At 37.8% G+C, this 21,047-nt stretch overlaps 1 protein-coding gene across 1 annotated transcript in view; it reads right to left on the bottom strand.

Annotated features, from left to right (window-relative positions):
- Nucleotides 1–20,468, bottom strand: part of RAB3GAP2 (RAB3 GTPase activating non-catalytic protein subunit 2) — a gene marked incomplete at its 5' end in the record, with an annotated part of 94,699 nt that extends 74,231 nt beyond the window's left edge. Inside the window, 2 exons of the mRNA XM_079698564.1 lie at nt 2,844–2,905; nt 20,354–20,468. Coding sequence (XP_079554690.1) covers nt 2,844–2,905; nt 20,354–20,468 — 177 coding nt within the window. The remainder of the gene's footprint in view (nt 1–2,843; nt 2,906–20,353) is intronic.
- Nucleotides 20,469–21,047: the final 579 nt, after the last annotated feature.

Raw genomic sequence — 21,047 nt, 5'->3', positions numbered from 1 at the left:
TGACATGCTATCAGTAAACTCACCCCCTTAATATTTTCAGGGGAGATGTAGCAGATATTTGTAAGGAAAACTAGCCTCACACACAAATCCCTAACTGCGTCATTCGCAAGTAAAAATCCATTCCAGATAGAACCAACTATGTACCAATGGACTGTTTAACATGAGGGCCTCTGGGCTTGTAAATAAGTACCATAACTCGACACCAGCACTATTTTATATATTCAATAATAACTGTCCCAGCGGAAGCTCCTCTGAGATGACGAATGCATATGTAACGTCTGTGAGGTTTATTCCAGAAAACCTCCAACTTACTTGGGAGTTCGTTCTCTTACTCACAATAGCCACTTAGCTATATGATTCCAGAAACCAAATACTAACAGTAACTGCAAGGTTGCTGCCACTTATACTATCCCTTTCTGAGAAATTCTCAAAGCACATGCCCTCCTGAAAGGTTTACTCACGTGGAATCCCGTAGAGGATCCAACCTTTTCAATACTTATCCCTCCCATCCAACACCCTCGGCACCTCCCCATTCTTGCCACAGCTAACTGACTGCTGATGGATGCCTGACCAGAGGGCAGCACTACCAGGCTGGCCAATGTCCCATGCAGTGACCTGGTATAAATCTAAGTCCCCGGCTCCCAAGTATCCAACACTGGAAGGTGGTGAACAGATTCCGTAAAATCCTCACATGAGCTCTGAGGGTGATACAAACACAAGAAAGAATCTAAGACAACCACAAACAAAAGACAGAAGTAAAAGATGTGCAAGTCTAAATCATGAGTAAGCAGAAGCCAGTCAGTCTTAGTAAAAGCAGACACGGAGTATAACCGAGTCTCCATAGTGACACGGGACTAGAGCAGAAAGAGACAAGGTGTTTGTTTGCTGAGGTGATGGGACAACCAAGTTCCCTGAGCTGCATTACATCCTATTCAATATATCCCAGCCCTCCTTGAGGTTTTCTGAAATGGTCTCCTGTTCTTCACCTCCCCTTGGAGCTTTGCTATAACTCTACATGAACTTGGCATGCTCTGCTGCTCATGACACGACGCTTTTTCATTTCTCCTCCAGATCTGTCTTCTCCAACTCAATAAACGACACACCATCCATCCAGCAGCTCAAGCCAAGTATCTGGGAGGTGTGTTAAAAGACTTTTTATTATGGATATTTTCAAAGATTGACAAAAAGAATGGTACCTATTACTCAGCTTTAGGGAGTATCAACATCTTATTATGTTTAATCTACTCCACACCATACCCCAGATCAAAGAAGTCAGTTCTAGCTTCTTCTTTTCCCCCTCATCCCTCACAACCAGTTTATAGGAAAGTCTTACCATTATCTCTCAAATTTATCCTGAATCTACCAATTTCTCATTTTCACTAATACCACCTTAATGCAAGCCACCATCATTTCTCAACTAAACTACTCTAACAGCCTCGTAATCAATTGGTCTCCCCTGCTTCCACTTTTGCCCCCTGCTTCAATCTATTCCAAATAGCAGCCAAGATGAACTTTAACAATGAGAAATCACATCAGTGTGGTTTCCTATTGCATTTAGAATAAACTCCGAATTTGCAAAGCCTTCCATCAGGCCTTCTTGCTTCTCTCACCCCATCTTGTAGCCATCTCCATCCTGCCAAGCCACACTGGCCTTCTCTACATCCCTTCAAACTCCAAGCCCATCCTGCTATAGGGCGTTTCCATGAGCTGTTGCCCTGGCCTGAGATGCTCTTCACCAGGCCTGCACCTCACTGACTGCCTGTCATCTTTCAAACCTCAGCCTAAATGTCACATCCTCCAAAAAGCCTTTCCAGACCACTCAATCTACAGTAGTCACATGATCACTTCCTATCACATCACCATTTGAATTCTCTGTGTAACTATTACCACCATTTGATACTTTTTATCTATCTTAAAAAACATTTTTTTTTAAAATCTCTCCCCATTAGAGTGTAAGCTGCTGGGCACAGGGATGCTAAGACCCATCCAGTATATAGGTTCATTCTTCTTTCTTAATAAAAAACCCTGACTTTGTTCAGGTGTCAACTCCTCCCCTGTGCAGCCGTGGGCCTCAGGAGAAGCTGACCCTTTTATTTATCCTCCAGCTCCAGGAAATGATGTGATTGACTGATGAAAATCTCATATATCTTGCTAGTGGCTAGTTCAGAAATGAGTTTTTGGCCCAATTTGAGCCAAGGAGATAAAAGAGAAAAGAGTCATGAAAAGCCCCGGCCTTTTTCTCCCGCTGGTCAGGAATGAAGAAACATGTTGCCCCACCACACCTGTGAGAGGAACGAGCTTTAGGATGAAGTCAACATGGTATATGCAGAGTAGACAGAAGGAAAGAACCTGAGTCCTTGGTGACATAGTTGAATTGCCTGATCAACCTAACTGGGAGTACATACCATCTCTGACTTCCTTTTATGCGAGCTAATGAATGTCCTTGTTATTTAAGCCAGTTTAGGTTAGATTTTCTATTACTTATAGGTGAAAATACACTACCATATACAGGGACTTTGTCTACCTTGCTCATTGCTATACTCCCAGCAACTAGAATATGGTGGGCACTTAACAAATCTATGTTGAATAAATAAGTGCAAGAGTCTAAAAGAATAACTAATGAAGGGGAAAGAATCCTCAAACAACTATTCTCCATTTAGCCCACTTAGCTATAAAGTCATCAAATCCTTAAGAACAGGCATCTACTTAAGTACTATTAAGTAAGCACAAAAATGTTCTTGACAAAGATTTTAAAATGTTAACCTAACACTGAAATATGTCACCATCATTACAAAAGGAAAATGCTGCTATCAAAAAGCACGCACATGTTTACAAAGACTTACAGGTTCTTGGGGTTCTGTTTCTTCCCATGCTCCCCAACCATCATCTTCCCAGTTTGATTTACCTATTTTGAAAAAGATGAAAAGTGCTTACATGAAATATAGAGCTTAAAATATTTTAAAAACATTTCCTCTAAACATAATAGAATCAACCCCGATATATAATAAATATTATATAAATATAATGTTCATATTAAGGAAGAAAACAATGGTAAACTATACTGGATCAGGATTTTGCTCTATGTAATAATAACCGGGAAACATTTGACCTGAATTTCCAAATCTATGTAAAAGTGTGCAGGTTATTTGGACCTTAAGATACTGGACATCAAGTTTATTTACATTTAAATCAAACTGCAAACATGACTTTAAAAGAATCTTAAAATGACAAATATTTGTTACTTAAGACATCAGACAAGTTAAATATACACAATGACCAAAAACATACCTAAAATTCCACACAGATATCTTTAAAAGTGTTTTAATAAGACAAGGTATCAAAGATAAAGAAAACTGAATTTTGAAACCAGATAGGTCTACTATTCACCACCTTTTCCTGATACTCTGTGATTTCCTATATGTGAGAAACTCTCTTGGATTAAAATAAGATGTTCAACCAACACTGAAACAGGGAATTAAAAATCCCAAAATTGATTTGGATAGTATGATCCCTTACAATGCTCGTGTTACTCATTTTTATATAATTATCTTTAAATTTATCTCACATCATACCGGAAGAGAAGGAATAAAACTATAATTTTTAAAGGAACTACTCTGAAACAAACAGTATACTTTATATGTATTACCTCAAATTAAATTAAAAAAAAGTTCCCCCAAAATGTGAAAAGAGCAGGCAGTTGCCTAATTATAAGTTTAGGCCCCAGAATCAGATTACCTAGGTTCACATCCTGGATCCAGCACTTACCAGCTCTGTGACCTGGAGCAAGTTACCCTGTATCTATAAGTTTTAGTTCTCTTACCATAACATCATGGAAAACGACAGTACCTAGTGGGGTTGCTGTGAGCGTTTAAACCAGACAGCACACTGAAGTCCTCAGAGCCTGACACATAATAAGTTCTCAACGCTAGTCATCAGGATTTAGCTATCAAAATACTACGAAATATAAATAAAATACTGTATTTAAACCAATCAGCTTCAAAATTCTGGGGGAAGAATCAACTTAAAAGATGGGACTGAACCTGTTATCTAGGATGCTGACAGTAGGAAGGAAGCAAATAGAACTTCCACTTACCTACGAGGTTTCAAAAGTTGCTAAAGTCAATTACATATTAGATGATAAAAAATGTTACAGTCTGGTACTTGGAATCGTTGCTCAATTAGCTTTGTGGTAATATTCCCATCTTTGGCACTTAAACACCAAATAACTACTTTCTAATGTGCCAAGCACACTGCTAGGCATATATTAAGTCCTAAAATAGTATTAATCATTTGATTAACACTTTACAACTTACAGAAGATTTCCATATACACATCAATTAAACAACTTAACAAATGTTCTGTTAAATAGCATGTGCCAAACCCTGTAGGAGAAACACAGAAAAATACAAACATATGAACTCCTTTTCTTTAAAGAATTTGTGATCTAGTGTAGGAGAGAAACAAACATGTAACAACCATGGTGAGTGCTGTAATCGAATACTATGGGAACTCAGATGAGGTAGTGAGAGAGATGAAAAAATATAGTGAGGAGTCATCTTCAATTAAGTCTTTAAAAAATGGCTAGGAACTTTTCAAAGGCAGAGGCAAAAAATGCCATTTTCAGATAGGGGTTAGCACATAACAACTAACATTATTCAGCATTTCTATATGCTTCAATGCTTTATAGACATTAATTCACATAAGCATGACAAGGATCTTTTATCACCCCCTTTTTACAATGAGAAATACAGATGACCTCGTTTACGTAACTCTACCAAGATGACAGAGGATTAAGTGGCGGAATGGGGTTTGAACTCAGGTCTGCCTGAATTCCAAAGCCCAAGCTAGCAAGTATTCTGCTATACTTACTCCTACGGCTTATAAAGAAGGATAAGATTAGGAAACAGTGGGGCTTGCAAATAAGGTCAAAAGCAAGATATTTATTATTTTAAAAGGGAAGTATTCCCTTGATATTCAGACCTGTACATTTTTTTTTGTAACTTGGGAAGTTACAGTTTGCTCTTCGGCAATCTAATTCCGTTAGGCAATCTCTTTATTCTGCTAATTTTTCCATTGCACCAAAAACAACTGTCTTATTGTGGGCTGATGGCAACTAGGCCATCCCATTTATACGCGTCTAGAAAATGCTCCCTTGTAAGAGAAGCAAAGACCTAGTAAAGCTTATCACTCTAAGGTCCACAATTCAATGTTAAAATTGCTATAAAAATATTTATCAAATTACCACAAATCTTTGGGCGACCATGCAGAATTTAAAGTACTTCATAAAGGTCAGCTACTCATTTATTTATTCATTCATTCACTCATTCATTCATTCAACAAACACAGCACAGCATCTCTTCTGTGTTGGGCCCTGTGCTAGTTAAGTGCTGGAGATACAAAAGCAATTAAGCCTTCAAGGAGCTTAGTTTGTGCACATAACCTTGTTGAATGCTGTACAAAAGAAAACTATGAAAAAATGTGTTATTTCTCTTCCATATGGGTATAAAATGTACCTGACTCAATTCACAAACGACTCATAGGATCAACAGAAGACAGCAGGAATTTGAATTTCCAGCCCCTGCAGAGACCCAGTTATCTCCTTACAGCGCAATTCAAAACAATCCAATGGGGAAGAGAAAGACTTTGAGAAATACCTTCTTTTTACAAAATACTTGGGTTCATGACAGTGTACCCATATCTCAATGCCTCTGACTGGGGAATTTCTATTAACAAGACAAAGAAAATATAATCAGGCATCTCCCACTATCACAGAAATACATTTCCCAAAGAGGTCACAGTACAAACAGGTTAAAGGAAGGTGAAACAGAACTGACTCAGATAGGCTAAAGATATTTCTGAAGGCTGGTCTAGAATTCTATTTATAATCCTGTAAGAAAATGCATTCCAAATTCTAGTCAACTGAAAAATGGGAAACATTAAAAAAAACAAAAACGGAAATATCTGCACATTTGGTACTACCCTTGTGGCTATTTCTACTCAGCGCCAGTGCTATAAATTTTGCAGCCTCCTGACTTATGTTGAAAATCATTTGATACTGTTTTGCAGGCTGCTATTTGACAGCTATTATTGTCGACTGTTAAAAAGTGTCAAAATCTCAGCACTTTACCAAGGTTATTTCTTATGCCCTCAAAATATGCAAGCAGATCAAGCACATTCTTTAAAAAAAAAAAAAGTTTAGACTGAAAAAATAGCTGCTGAATGTCTGATAAAGTTGCCGTTCATGTACAGAATTTTATTCAGGCAGTCCTGAATTTTATTCAGTTCTATGAGGGATGGTATTCTTCGATCCACATCATCATCAGTGTATTTTAACTGATCATTGATCAAGGTTGTGGATGATCACAGCAACGTGTCTACCATTTGAGAACTATGCACTGTTTAATGTCAATACGGAACACTGACTGTAAAACCTTAAGATCTATAAATTTCTATGTACTCATGAAGAAATAAAACTAATTTACTTTTTGTTATCCAATTATGATTGTCACTTAGAATAAACAGATCAAAATCTCCTATCGGCCAGGGTAATTTGAAAGTGCCAAGCTCTGGTATGACTTAAGAGGTAAGTCAGTTTAACAAAATGTACTATAGCGTATGGACACCAGGACATAACTTTTTTAGGGTGGTCAGGGTCCAATGTAAACATTCCAAAGACCCCACCAATCGCCAAATCACATAGGCATTCGCATTTACCCAGTTCACCTAATGAGCCAAGTGGCAATCACTTCAGTCAAAGGCTAGGCTATAAGTTATGGGGTAATTTTAAGCGTTTTTTCCCCTCCATATATTAAATAAATAAGTAGCAACCATCCAATCTCCAGAAAGCAATTCTTTAAATGACAAGGTCATCAACTGCCTGTATCCTTTATTTTGCTGAAGTCCAATTCAGCAACATTGATCAGAATATTAAGAAAATGGCATCCCTGTTCATTGTGTTTGTAAAACCAGAGTTACAGTCTCTTCTGCAGATTCCCCTCTCTAGGTAGCCTTAAAATCTCTGCAAGGAAGAGACTAAAATAATGAATTAGGGATGACTGAAGTTTCAGGGTTGACCCCATCCTGAAAACGTGAGGCAGATCATCCACGGATCACGCTCTGAGGAACTTTAGCTTCAAGGATAAATTTCAACGCCAATCTAATAATCTGATCCGAAATCTCCTTTTTTCCTTTGCCTGCCCTCACCCTTGTTTCTATTCTTTCACTTCAGTTAGACTCTTCACTCACTGGTGTGGGCAGTCTTTAGCGGCAGTACAATAAATATATAATGCAAGCCACACATGCCATTTTAAACTGACTAGTAGCCATAGTTTAAAAGCAGAAACAGGTGAAATTAATTTTAATAATACATTTTATTTAATATGATATAGCCAAAATATTATTTCAATATGTAATCAATATTAAGTTATTCATAAGATATTTTACATTGTTTTTCTTTGATCCTAAGACTTCAAGATCTGACATGTATTTTACACTTAGAGCACATCTCAATTTGGACCAGACATGTTTCGAGTACTCCACTGCACATGTGGCTCTTGGCTACCGTCTGAGACAGCACAAGTCTAGAACAACTATTAGGTCTCTGATATCAGGTTGCATGGTTTGATACCCAGCTTTACCCGTGAAGAGTCATATGTCCTTGGGCGATTTAATCTCTTCCCTCTCAGCTTCCTCTTTAGCAAAATGGAGTTAATAACTGTATCTATTGATACAGTTACAAGAACAGTGCTTGGCACATATACACCCTTAATTGCTGTTAAAATGATTACTCTCCAAATACAGCATTTGAGAATTTGAGAATTTGATAATTCTCTATTCCACTCAATTTTAGTTAGTAAGAAAAAAATTAAAAAACAATTCTTAGCTTTAGTTTTGATTAAGAATAGGAAAAATAGAGCGTTTTTGTTCTAATTCAAGTCTAAGTGGCAGAATTTGACTATGTAAAAAAAGATCCTCTAGAAATACAGTTCAAAATAGTTGGCCTGATATGGATTAATGGATCTTTATATTTCATATACACACACACATACACAATGTATATCTCAACATTTCAAAACAACACTGTATCATTACTTAAAAAAGATCCTGCATCAATAAAGGAAAACCAACACATTCATTCAATTAAGTATGACTTTCAACCTAATTTTTTGGTAGGCTAGAAAAAAATAATTACAAAGAACACTGAGTCCCCAAATAAATTACCATACCATTTTAAAGGCAAAAAAAAGAGAGAGAGAGAGAAAAGAACACCTACATTATTTTTAATTCTGTCTGTATTCTATTATGCAAATATTCTTTTTGCCAATAGTGAATAAAACAGGTTATACTAAAAACAGCTAAAAACAGCAAATATTGCCTATTGGAGACATCTAAAAATAGATCATGAGAATGCTTCCCTAATCTTGTTACTTTAGTGCTATGACTCATGTGCCAGATGTTTGCTCCTAAAGCAGTCATTTTACGACTATATTACATCAGGACAGCATCAGCTATAAGCAAAATATTTCAAAGGTTCATGTTTTAACTGGGCTTTCCCACCTCATTTCCTGTACAACTTACTGAAAAAAAATGGCATTTCCAAGTCCAAGAGACATTTCTGCTTAGTTTTGAATCTGTAACTTTTTTTGGGGGGAGGGGGGAGCAAACCATTCTTGAGGGGTGAGTTTCCTTTAAACTCTATTATTTTCATATTCTTAACCATTTTTCCTTAAAATTCACAGATAATCAAGGATTGCACTGAGGATTCAATTTAAGTCTTTCAAGAAGTTTGCCAGTTTAGATTATTTTGTTAGTCGACCTCATCTGCTGAAACTACCTTTCACTCTTATTTCATACCACACCTTGAATCATACTTGCTCTCTATATAAATAAAATTCCTAAGCTGATCTCCAACCAACTTACATGATATAGAGAGAAATAAAAACAAGCAAGATGAAGTTACAAGTAACAGTAACAAAAAGCAACTACTTCTTCATTGATTAGTAACTTGAGTTTTCAATCCTTAACTTTTTTTTATACCTATCACTGAAGAGGACTATTTTGAACTGTCTAGAATAATTGGAAACATAAACATAAACTCTTGTTCTTACCCTTATCAAGTTAAATGTTTTGCCTGAATGAATAAAACCAATGACTTTAAAATATATTAGTAAAATGTAACTACAACTCCCTCTGGAAAGAATTTTTTCCCTGAGAAGAGTAGATTATACTAGTATTAAAAAACTGTGCCGTTTCTCACTTGATAAATTATAGTCATTGAAACCTTCAAACCATAGAGAAAACACTGTAATTCAAACATCAAAAAATTACAGATGTCTTTTTTAGGGACATTTCCAACAAATGAATTATTCTACCAACAAAAGCTTAAATGAGAAATTCAACTTCTGCTTTCCATAGGTCTATTTAATTTAAAATATACATTATTCTGATTTGCTTCTGAACAGTCTGTCCTCATAAACTGAGTATTTCTTTTTCATTTAACAAGAACTTGAAGCTAGAAAGGAAACTGAATTCTAGAAGTGGGCAATTAATTTGACAGTATTTGCTTTTTCCAATATGAGTATGTCAAGATCAAAAAGTAAATGAGAAACTGAAATCCTTAGACGTTAGGAAAAGGAAAACTTAATCTCCATGGTCTAAGAAAAGATCTTATTAGTGCTGAAGCAAATTCATTTCTGTTCTTCTAATACAAGAAAAAAACAGAGATAAAGTACTTGTTTCTATAAAGAGCCTGAACCTCTAGAACCTATGACTTGTAAATAATTCAGGGGGTGCAACAAATTTTAGTTGGCTCTTCTTGGCCAAGGCACAGAAAGCATCACATAGCAATATAAAGCCAAAAAAAAAGACTAAAGAACAGAGAAGCTGCTTAATTTCCTATGCCTCAGAATTATTAATCTTTTTCTATTTCTAAGGAAATGGATATGGGAATATAAATTTCAAATTAGCATATTCCTTTCAGCACATAAAAATATGCAGCAATCTAAAATGACAAGGCCATCCCATTTTCAGTAAGTAGGAGTTCCTTTCAAAACACCATGATTAAATCGGACTAGGTCTATAAGGTCCCTTCCAGTTCTGGAATTCTAATGACTTCTGTTGTCAAATAAGTGGCCTCCTGTATCACAGAAGAAGAATGTTCTGATAATTCACAAAGGACAGAACTGAAAATATTTTTAAGCAGAAATAGAGTGTATCCTCCTGCTCTGAAGTTTAAAAACTAAACATGCTTCCTTTGCTCAAAAACCTAAGAAATCTTTAGACCTATCTTGACAAAAGCAACAACAAAACAAAACAAAACAAATCTGTAGACTTGAAGAAATTTAATATGCCCTATTCTTTCTACTCATTTTATTTTTCAAAGGAAGTCACTAAAGGCAATAATATATTATGTATATTAGATAGAACTTATATAATTCTTTCCTACCACTTCATAATTATGTGTTATTGATTTATTATCTCCAAAGCAGCAGAAAATGTGAGGGAATGTAAATGAGGATGGAGGTACACAACCACTGCTCACCAAAGCTAATTTCTGCATATTCTAAAACCAATTCAGTATCTTCCTTCCTTCCTTCTTCTATTAGAACAGTCTAATATTCAATTATTGTCCCTGTGAGAAAACTTTCCTTATATTTAACCTAAATTCTTGCAATACCAGCTTAATTTTGCTATTACTTGCTGCTTTAAAAAAAATATAGATAAAGTCTGATAATTATCTTAGTATCACACAAGAACCACATTTCATTTATCAGAAGAGCAAAAATAAAAAAAACTGATAACACAGAAAGATGACATGTAAGTGTATAAATGGGCACTTCTGTTTACCATGGATAGGAATGAACCTGACCAATTTTGAGAGTAACTGGGCAACTATGATCAACAATTAAAATGTGAATTTCTATTATTCAGCAATTCCAATCCCAGAAATTTACATAGAGAAATATTAGCATCATGGGTAAAAGCATATATAAGGATGCTTACTGGAGCATTTTCTTATAGCAAAAATACTGGAAATAATCTAAATGTTCATTGATAGGGGAATGGTTAACTAAAACCTGGCAGAGTCTTCATTGGAATACTGTACAGACATTAGGAAAAAATGCTATAGAGTTATATATACAGCTTGAAAAGATGTTGACATTAAGTAAACCAAAAAAGTTCCAGAATATACATTTTACAAGAATGAGTCCATGATATAAAATTTAAAAGATAAATAAAATACCCAAGCAGTATGTGTGTGTTTATTGTCTCAGCAGAAAGTCTGGAAGACTCTCACTAAGGTAGCACTTTACAATAGAACCTCCTGTAATGATGGAGGTGTTCTTTATCTGTGCTGTCCAATTAGTTAGCCACTAGGTAGGTATATGTGGCCACTGAAATGTAACTAGTATGACTGAGGAACTGAATTTTTATTTAATTTCTATTAATTTACACTTAAATTTAAATAGCCACATGTGGCTAGTGGCTACTATTCTGGACAGCATAATACTAAAGTTTTAACATTTGGAATGTGGGATGTGAGTAGCCAGAAGGTAGCTTATACATCTGATTTTATATACTTAAAAAAAATAAAAAGAGGCAATGTGATCATGGGTAATTCTCTCTCTCCTGACCTGAGATTCTCTCTTCTGAGGAATTTATATGTGAGACTTATGCTCACATGATACAAAGAAAAGTGATCTGTGTTCAAGGGACTGTTTCTGGTTTTCTTTTCAAAGGAGGAATATGGCATGGCAGACACCGTAGAGTTTCAAGGATTCCCTCTCATGAGGAAAGTTCATTTAGGGTCTCAAGAGTCCCAAATGATATTAGCATAGTAGTCACTCAAAAATACTTGCTATCTTATAGTTCCAGGATTGTCACTGTGTAGATCATTAAGTAACATCTGAAGAATACCAAGCTAAGGAAAAGATTATCTCCCCTTTTGGGAGATACTGCAAAGGCCACCCAACTGGTCATTCTATTTCCACTTTCACCCACCATTCCCATTCATTCTCTTCTTTGCTGACAAAGGAATGTGTTTAAAATATTAACCTGGCTATCCTGTTTCTCGGCTCAAATTCTTTGCATAGGTTGCCGCTGCTATAGCTAGCAAGTTTCAAACTCCATCACCACTGCTACTGCCTTAGTCCTGTCTTTACGTATGAAGGCCCTGCTCTGCCTACAGCAGGGATTCCCAGTAAACTGCAAATGGGTTACAGGTGAGCCAAGATATTGATCCTCTCAGCTCTAAGGACAGCCAAGTAGGGCCTGGGACTACTGGAACCTCTAGCAGCTCACCTCCCACCATGAACAGCTTTATTTTACATTTTATGACCCATTTCTTTACTACCATACTAATTTATATATTTTTATTATGTTAAAAACACATAACATAAAAATTATCATCGTAACCATTTTTAAGTGTACAGTTCAGTAATGTTAAGTATATTCACACTGTTATAATACAGACCTCTAGAACTTTTCCATCTTGCAAATCTGAGACTGTAAAACCCATTAAACAACACCCCTTTTCACCCTCTCCCTAGTTCCTAGTAACCACCATTCTACTTCCTGTTTCCGTGAATTTAATTACTTTAGATAACTCATATAAACGGAACCATGCATTTATGTTTTTTGACAGGCGAATATTTCACATATCATAACGTCCTCAAGGTCATTCATGTTGTAGCATGTGATATGATTTCCTTCTTTTTAATGGCTGAATAATTTTCCATTGCATGTAAATACCCCATTCCATTCATCCATCGATGGGCATTTGGGTTGCTTCGACTCTTTGTCTTTTATGAACGTCCCTCTATGATCATGGGTGTGCAAATATCTCTTCTAGACACTATTTTCAATTCTTTTGGATATATACCCATAAATGGGATGGCTCATATAGTAATTCTATTTTTTTATTTTTGGAGGAAACTCCATACTGCTTTCCATAGCAGTTGTACCATTTTACAATCCTACCAACAGTGTACAGAGTTCCAATTTCTCCATATCCTTGCCAACACTTGTTATTTTCTGTTGTTTTTGTTTGTTTGTTTTGTTTTGTTTTTGTTTAATAGTAGCCAAGCTGGCGATTCTCATGATTAGTGATATTGAGTATCTTTTCATATGCTTACTGGCCATTTCTATAACATCTTTGGAAAAATGTCTATTCCAGTCTTTTGCTCAGTTTTTACTTGAGTTATTTATTGTTGTTGGGCTGTAGGAGTTCTTTGTATTGATATACTGTGGATACTAATCCTTTATCAGATATATGATTTGCAAATATTTTCTCCCATTCTGTAGGCTGTCTTTTCACTTTGTTGACTGCAGCCTTTGATTCACAAAAGTCTTAAAGTTTGATATAGTCTCATTTGTCTATTTTTGCTTTTGTTGCCTGTGCTTTTGGTGTTATATCCAAAAACTCACTGCCAAGTCCAATGTCATGAAGTTTTCTCCCTATGTTTTCTTCTAACAGTTTTATAGTTTTAGGTCTTATATTTAGGTCTTTAGTCCATTTTTTGTTAATTTTTTAATGTGGTGTAAGATAATGGTCCAAATTCATTCTTTTGTATTTGGATATGCAGTTTTCCCAACACGATTTGTTGAAGAGACTGTCCTTTCCCCGTTGAGTGGTCTTGACACCTTGTCAAAAATCATCTGATCATATACACAAGGACTTATTTCTGAGCTCTCTATTCCATTATCCTAGTTGTCTGTCTTTATGCCAGTACCACACACTTTTGATTACTGTAGCTTTGCAATAGGTTTTGAAATTAGGAAGTAGAAGTACTCCAACTTTTTCCTCCTTCTTCAAAATTGTTTTCACTATTCAGGGCTTAGGTCTCACTTTTTATGCATGCTATGATGAAAAAAAAGACTGGTAAGGACAGAATGTCCTATAGAATGTTTTCAAACTTTTTGATTATATACACCCCAAAAGAGTTTTTCAATAATATGTATCCCTTGCACAAAAAATGTAATTTCTGATATATTAAACATGGATGTTTCAATATAGATTTATATCATCCTTTTAAATTTATTCAGTGGATTCTAAATACTACTGGGAAATACTACCCACAAACACCCATTTAAAAAATATGATTATCTTCTCTAAGACTAATTTTATAAGTCCTTTTTTCTCCCTGAATTCTTATTTCCATTCACTTCCTCCACAGAATGCTATTCTAATATAATACAGATATGTATCATCAGTCTAAAAATTTCTCTGCAAAAACAGATAAGAACTGAGAAAAAGCAGTTTTCTTGGGATCAAAGGCTCTAAGTATTAAAAGTTTTTTTACTTGACTTATTGCAATTATTATTAGAAGCAGATAACTGAGAAAAACCACATACATTATCACAAATGTTGACAAATAATTATTAAACATAAATAGCAAAAATTATTTGGAAGTCTCTTGTTGATGGATGGGGGAGTTTACGGTGCCTTAAAGGGGAGGTTTTTTTAAATGCCTTGGAAGCAACTTACTATAATAATATTTGAAATGTGTGAGAGGTGAGCCTTTGTTTAGTAAACAGGAGAAGGTAGGGTGGGAAAGTAGGCACTTATATAGGTGCATCTGGAAGCTGACCTACTTAAAACTATCTGTTCCCAAGTAAACTTTAGCAAATTTCCCTGTAATCCCCAAGGTAGACTTACTTCCTTGCTACTGCATAAAATCTAAACTCCTCTGCCAATCTCTCCAGCTTTATCCCACCATATCTCACTCTTCCACCAGAATTTACTATCTGCATCTTTCTGAACCCCGTGCTGTTTCACATCCCTTGCCTGACCATTTTCTCTCCACCTGATGGACCTCTATTAAACTACTAAGACATGGTGAAAATATCAGTTCCTCTGTGAAGACTTTCCTAAGTCCCCTAAACAGTGTGAACCAACACTCCTTCATTCTCTGACTATCATGTGTCAAATTATAGCATAACACCTCTAACACTCATTTACTGGCTGAACGTTCCTTGAGGAGAGGGACCTATTTTATTTACCTTTAAGACTACTTTGTACACAGTAGGTGCTCAATAAATATTAGCTGAATAAAGGAATTAGACTGTTCATGTGTCAGTTTTGTCATCGACAAAAATTTATATCTAAGATCCTCTTCCAATTTTAAATAGCTAATGAAATCCAATACCTCTATAAATTTTCTGAAATTCCTATAAATATTCTACTTTCAGATTACTTTTCTCTCCCCACTATGGTCACAAACAAAAGAAAGCATTTTCACTCAATATAAAAAAAGTGGGTACTTTACACCATTTATAATATTCCAAAGTGATTCCATGATTTTAGGTTATCCTAAAAAGCATACTTTTCTCGGTGATTGGACAAAAACGTGACTTTAATTGATGACTCCAAGGTAATTCTCTGTATGCTTTACCTTCTTCTATCTTTCTGATAAAAGAGGCAAGAGGGAAAGCTGCTCTACCTTATTAGTATGGCAACAGAAAATTATTTTACTATTAGGTAAATTAATAGATCCAGATTATACTTAAATTACCTCCAAATATTTTGATTCTCCCTCTCTGTACATGTCTTTCTTTCTTTCCTTCCTTCCTTCTCTCCTTTCTTTCACCTAATTCAATTATAAATATCAGATGGCTCTGGTAGAGAAATCCAATCTCCCTGGAAATTATGTCACTGTAGGCCAGGTGGGGACACATACTATTGCCCATCTCCAAAATTTCAAAGTATGAGACCAAATTTTATGTCTAAATAGATAGCACTAGATTGAGTAGAACCAACTATAAATATTTATCACTAATGTAAACACTGGGAAATAGTAGGGTTCAAGACCTCTTTTAAAGCAATAGAAGACAGTCTCATTTTATAATTGATGATACAAAGTAACGTAAAGTCATACTGTTATTCTCTGACAATTCAAATATAGAAGAGCAGTATTGAGATCTGGGTGCCCAGGTACTAGGTATCACTATGTCAATGGCAGCTATCCATATTAAAATTAAAAAATTATTAAACTAATAGATAAGTCTTCAAAATTATCAGTTGCCTTATATATCCTCTAGAGATGAGCTAGTATAAGAAATTAAAACTATATAAGCTAAATAAAATGATCTCATGATTTCTACTTCCCAATAATCATTTACAACACTAATAAATAAAGTGAAGAAAAGCAAAGCCAAACACCACCATAACTTCATTTTTACTCTAAATTTTCACCCTCACAGAAGTTTAGGTTCAGGTTTTCTTAATGATGAGCTCTTTACAAAGCCTGATGTTTTGTAAAAGATGGCCTTGAGTGATTACTGAAATCTGTAGTCCCAGTTATTTCAAGAATTCCAAGTAAACCATCTACAATAGGACAAGCTATTTTTCTGATTTTCATTTCTGAATTAAAGCACCATTCTAACTGTAAAATACAGATTTGGCAAAGGGGCTCACCGGTTAAGAGGTTCTTTCTCCATTTGTTTTCTACTTGAATCGCTGGTAGCCACAATAATACCAACACACATATGCCTAAGAATTTTATTTAAAAGGGTAATAAATTAAATCATATTTGCAAACCCATAGGTATATTATAAATTAATCTAGATGTTTGGGGTATGATTATATTCCCAAATGCCTGGATCAAGTTCATAGCCTAAGGCTACCTTCATTGTGTGACCTTGGACAAGTATTCAATCTGTTGGTACCTAAATTTTAGAATTTATAAATGTACCATACAATGTGGTAGCCACTAGACATATCTGACTATTTAAATTTAAATTAATTAAAATTAACTAAAATTAAAAATTCAGTTCCTCAGTAGCGCTTGCCACATTTCAACAGCTAGTTCTGGCTAGAGACTACCATACTGGACAGTATAGACTTGGTGACGAAAAATAAACAAGATGAAATGATTTCGAGTAACAAATGAGAACAAGGGAGTAGGGGTGACTGTTTTAGATTAGACGGTCAGAAAAGACCTCCCTGAGATGTTGAGACTTGAACAAGATGCACCGAGCACGCAAGGATCTGCACAGAATATCCAACGCAGGGACAAGGGCACGGGCAAAGGCCTCAGACACGAATGGGCTTGACTGGTTTAACAACCAAAAAGTGTGTATGAAGCGTAAGAAATGAGGGGAGAAGAGTATGAGGTGCAAGAAGTGGCAGGAAGCAGGGCCTCAAGGGCCTTGTAAGCCATTTGAGAACTTTGGATTTTATATTAAAGTGCAATTGAAAGACATAGAGGGTTACAGAGAGAGGACTGTTACGATTATGTGTTATGATTATGTTATGTCTTTAAAAGTTCACTCTGACTGCTTCTGGGAACTAACTATAAGAAACCATTAAAATGTCTACAAATAATAAATGCTGGAGAGGGTGTGGAGAAAAAGAAACCCTCCTACACTGTTGGTGGGAATGTTAAATTGGTGCAGCCACTATGGAAAACAGTATGGAGGTTCCTCAAGAAACTAAACATAGAGTTGCCATATGATCCAGCAATCCCACTCCTGGGCATTTACCCAGACAAAACTATAATTTGAAAAGATACACGCACCCCTATGCTCACAGCAGCACTACCTACAACAGCCAAGACATGGAAACAATCTAAATGTCCACTGACAGATGAATGGATAAAGAAGATGTGCTATGTATTTATATATACAATGGAATATTACTCAGCCATTAAAAAGAATGAAATAATGCCATTTGCAGCAACATGGATGGGCCTAGAAATTATCATACTAAGTGAAGTAAGTCAGAAAGAGAAGGACAAATACCACATGATATCACTTATATGTGGAATCTAAAATATGACACAAATGAACATATCCACAAAACAAAAACAGACTTACAGATATAGAGAACAGACTTGTGGTTGCCATGCGGGGCAGTGGGGAAGGAAAGGACTGGGAGTTAGGGATTAGTAGATGCAAACTATTATATATAGAAAAAAAGAAAGAAAGAAAAGAAACCAAGAGTAGAAGCAGGAAGATCTGTTCAAAGACTACTGCCATTGCCCAGGTGAGAGAAGATGGTGGCCTGGACCAGGGGAGTGGGAATGGGATAGAGAAAATGTGTCCATGCTCTACATCCCCTGTCTACAGTCCTGTGTTGACCATCCTTCACCACCTGGCTCCTTGAAATAGGCAACTTCACTTTTTAACGCCTCAATACCTGGTAAATATGCTTTCTGTCCCCAACCCTTCCACTGAAGCTGTCCTAAGGTCCCAGTCATGTCCACCTTCCCAAAGCCAATGAGCCCTTTTCCATTCTTATCCTAGCTGACCTCTGCTGCATTTGCAACTGCTGACCACTCTTCCCTTCATCAAATCCTCTCTCAATTCTGGGGCATTACTCTCACCTGGGTTTCTTCTCTTTCTGTTACTCTTTCTCAGTCTTCTTCCCATTAATCTCTATTTGACTCTTAAACTTCAGTGCTCCTCTACGGTTATATCTTCAGTCCTGCATTCGTTTCACTACACTCATAACCCTTGAGACTGACTGACACGTTTTGCTGGTAACTCCCAAATTAATGCCTCTGGCCCAGGGATACTTATTAAGTTTTAGACCTGTTCTACTGGACTCACTGCATACATTTAAAATTGGACAAACTGCAAACATTTAAGATGAAAAAGGTCCAAAACCTATTTCCTTCATTCCCCTTCATTAGAAACCCTTGCCCGAGCCAAAAGCCAAAGGCATCCTCCACTCCCTCTCCCTCACCAGCTACAACCCCTAGCACGAGATCTTCATTAGGTCCTGTAGACGCTACCTCCTTTATATCTTTCTAATCTAGCGCCTGCTCTCAAGTCCAGCTGAAGCTACTTTAGTTCAAGCTCGCATCACTTTTGTATGGATTATTGGAATAGCCTCCCAACCAATTTCCCGGCTTCCTGTCTCTCCTCCACACTGCTGTCAAAGCACAAAACAGGTATTCAAAAACTTTGCTGATTACATTAAGTACAATCTGACCACGTCATTCCTCTGCTTCATGTCTTTCAGGTGCATCCCACTCCTTTCAGAAGGCTTGGGATCAAGCTCCTTATTACCTTTACAGCTCACCCCCCCAACCCCTTCCCTCATATTCTCCTCTTCAGCCATTCAGCCTTTCTTAGCTCTCTAAATATCATGCCATTTCAGGCCTCCCTTCCTCTGCATATGCTATTACCTCTCTCTTATTCATCTAACTACTACTTCAAAGGTAGGCCTAAGTACCTCCAATTCAAGGAAGTATCCCCTAGTGCCATATATATATAATCATGCTGTATTGAGATATATATAAATTAACAAGGGGTTAATTTATTTGTCCCAGCAAATTATAAGCTCTTAGATGGCAGAGACCACCAACCTTATTTGATTTGCAGCACTACTGACTGGCACAGAGTAAATATTCATAAGTAGGTTTGATTTGATATCTTCTAAATTTTAAAAAACGGGAGGAGCTTAGTTAGTGGGCCTTTCCTCACCATTCCAGTATAGCACAAAGTAAAAGCACTACACTACAAAGCCAAATGTGCTTTGGACATATGGCTTTGTAGTCGCGTGGAAATACGAAGAAATCAGACACAAAAAACACACCGTTTCAACAGGAGAAATGTAGGAAATTCTGAGGAACTATGCAGTAGCCAATAAACCAGACTTGGGATTTTATACTACGTGGGCAAGTCACACTGTTTGATGATAATAACAGGCGGACGGTTTCTCATCTCAATAAAGCCAATTAACTTTTCACGGCCATGTTACTGTAACTTCAGTTCCTGATGCGGATTCTCACTCCCTGACAGGTTATTTTCCTTAGTTGAGAGCCGCCTACTCGCCACCTTAGGAGTCTCTCACTTGTCAATCACTTATTCTCTAAATCTGAATGGGAGGAAAGGGGATGGAAGAAGGGAGAGTGTGGGCGACGATAAACTCTTTCGGGAGGGGAGGTAGCAGAAGGCCACACTGCCAGGCATAGAGGAGCGTAGGGGTTGAGGAAAAACGAAGCTAGAGCGCTGACAGCTGGCAAGGAATGGGGAGGAGGATGCGATCGCGGGGCGGGCAGAGTGTAACAGGGGACCCCGGGCTGGAGGGAGGGGAGATGGAGGAGAGACAAGTAGCAGTTGGGGGTGGGGAAGTGGGATAGGCAGAGACCAGATGAAGCAAGACGCGGTGTTTGGCCAGAGGGCGGAGTGGCTTAAGCGAGAGGAAGACAGCAACGACGCAGCCAGGGCGGGCGGAGGCGGCTTCAGGACGAGGAGGGCAAGGGATTCGCGCAGAGAGAAGAGGGGAGGCGCGGGGGCAACTAGGAGCCGCGGAGTAGAAGGGGCGGAGCGGGTGGGAGGCCCGACGCCGCCGAGCAGGTCCCGCGGGCGGAGGCGGGGAAGGGAGCGGCGAGGCGGGGGCACTTACTGGGGTCCCTCCTCACGGTGCAGCTGGGGTTCTCCTCCCGCAGACGAGGGAAGAGGAAGTCCCGGGCGGCCTGGAGGTCCTGGAAGGTGCAGAACTGGACAATGGAGCAGGCCATGGCTCCGGGGAACCCTGTTCGGGCATTCACCTTACCTCACCACGCCCTGCCCCCCGCCACCCCGCCGCTGCTACAGCCGCCACCGCGGAGCCTGAAGAGCTTTCGCCACGCACGGACGGGGAAACAAAACCGGAAGCCGTCAGCACCCTCCGGTCCGCCGCCCGGGGCACTGCGCATGCGCGGGACGGCCCAGGTGCCCAGGCTGCCGCGGCCCGGGTCACGTGACCAGCGGCGGCCAGCGGGGTGTCTAACGTCGAAGCGGAGGCTGGGAGCAGGCTTTAGTCACAGTTCTGCGCTTGCACCCGGGATTGATCCCTTTTATTCATTCTGGCTGTTAGCCAGAGATGATCTAATTGGACGTTGTCCGCGCCGGCCTTTGAGTCATTTAACCAAGCTTCTTGATGTCCTACTATTGGCATGATCTTGATATTTCAGAGAATAATCCCTGTTAAGCTACTGGCAGGCCAGTGGGGGACAGTATCATGCAAGTATCTGAATCTGAAAAGATTAATTTCCCTTCTGGAAATCAGCCCCCTCAAGCCTAGCTTTAAATGCTCCCCCTGTAAATCCTCTTTTCAT

Source organism: Hyperoodon ampullatus, assembly GCF_949752795.1.
Source record: "Hyperoodon ampullatus genome assembly, chromosome: 2".
Taxonomy (NCBI): Eukaryota; Metazoa; Chordata; class Mammalia; order Artiodactyla; family Ziphiidae; genus Hyperoodon; species Hyperoodon ampullatus.
The sequence above is the reverse complement of the archived record's forward strand: the minus strand, read 5'-3'. Positions and strand labels throughout refer to the sequence as shown.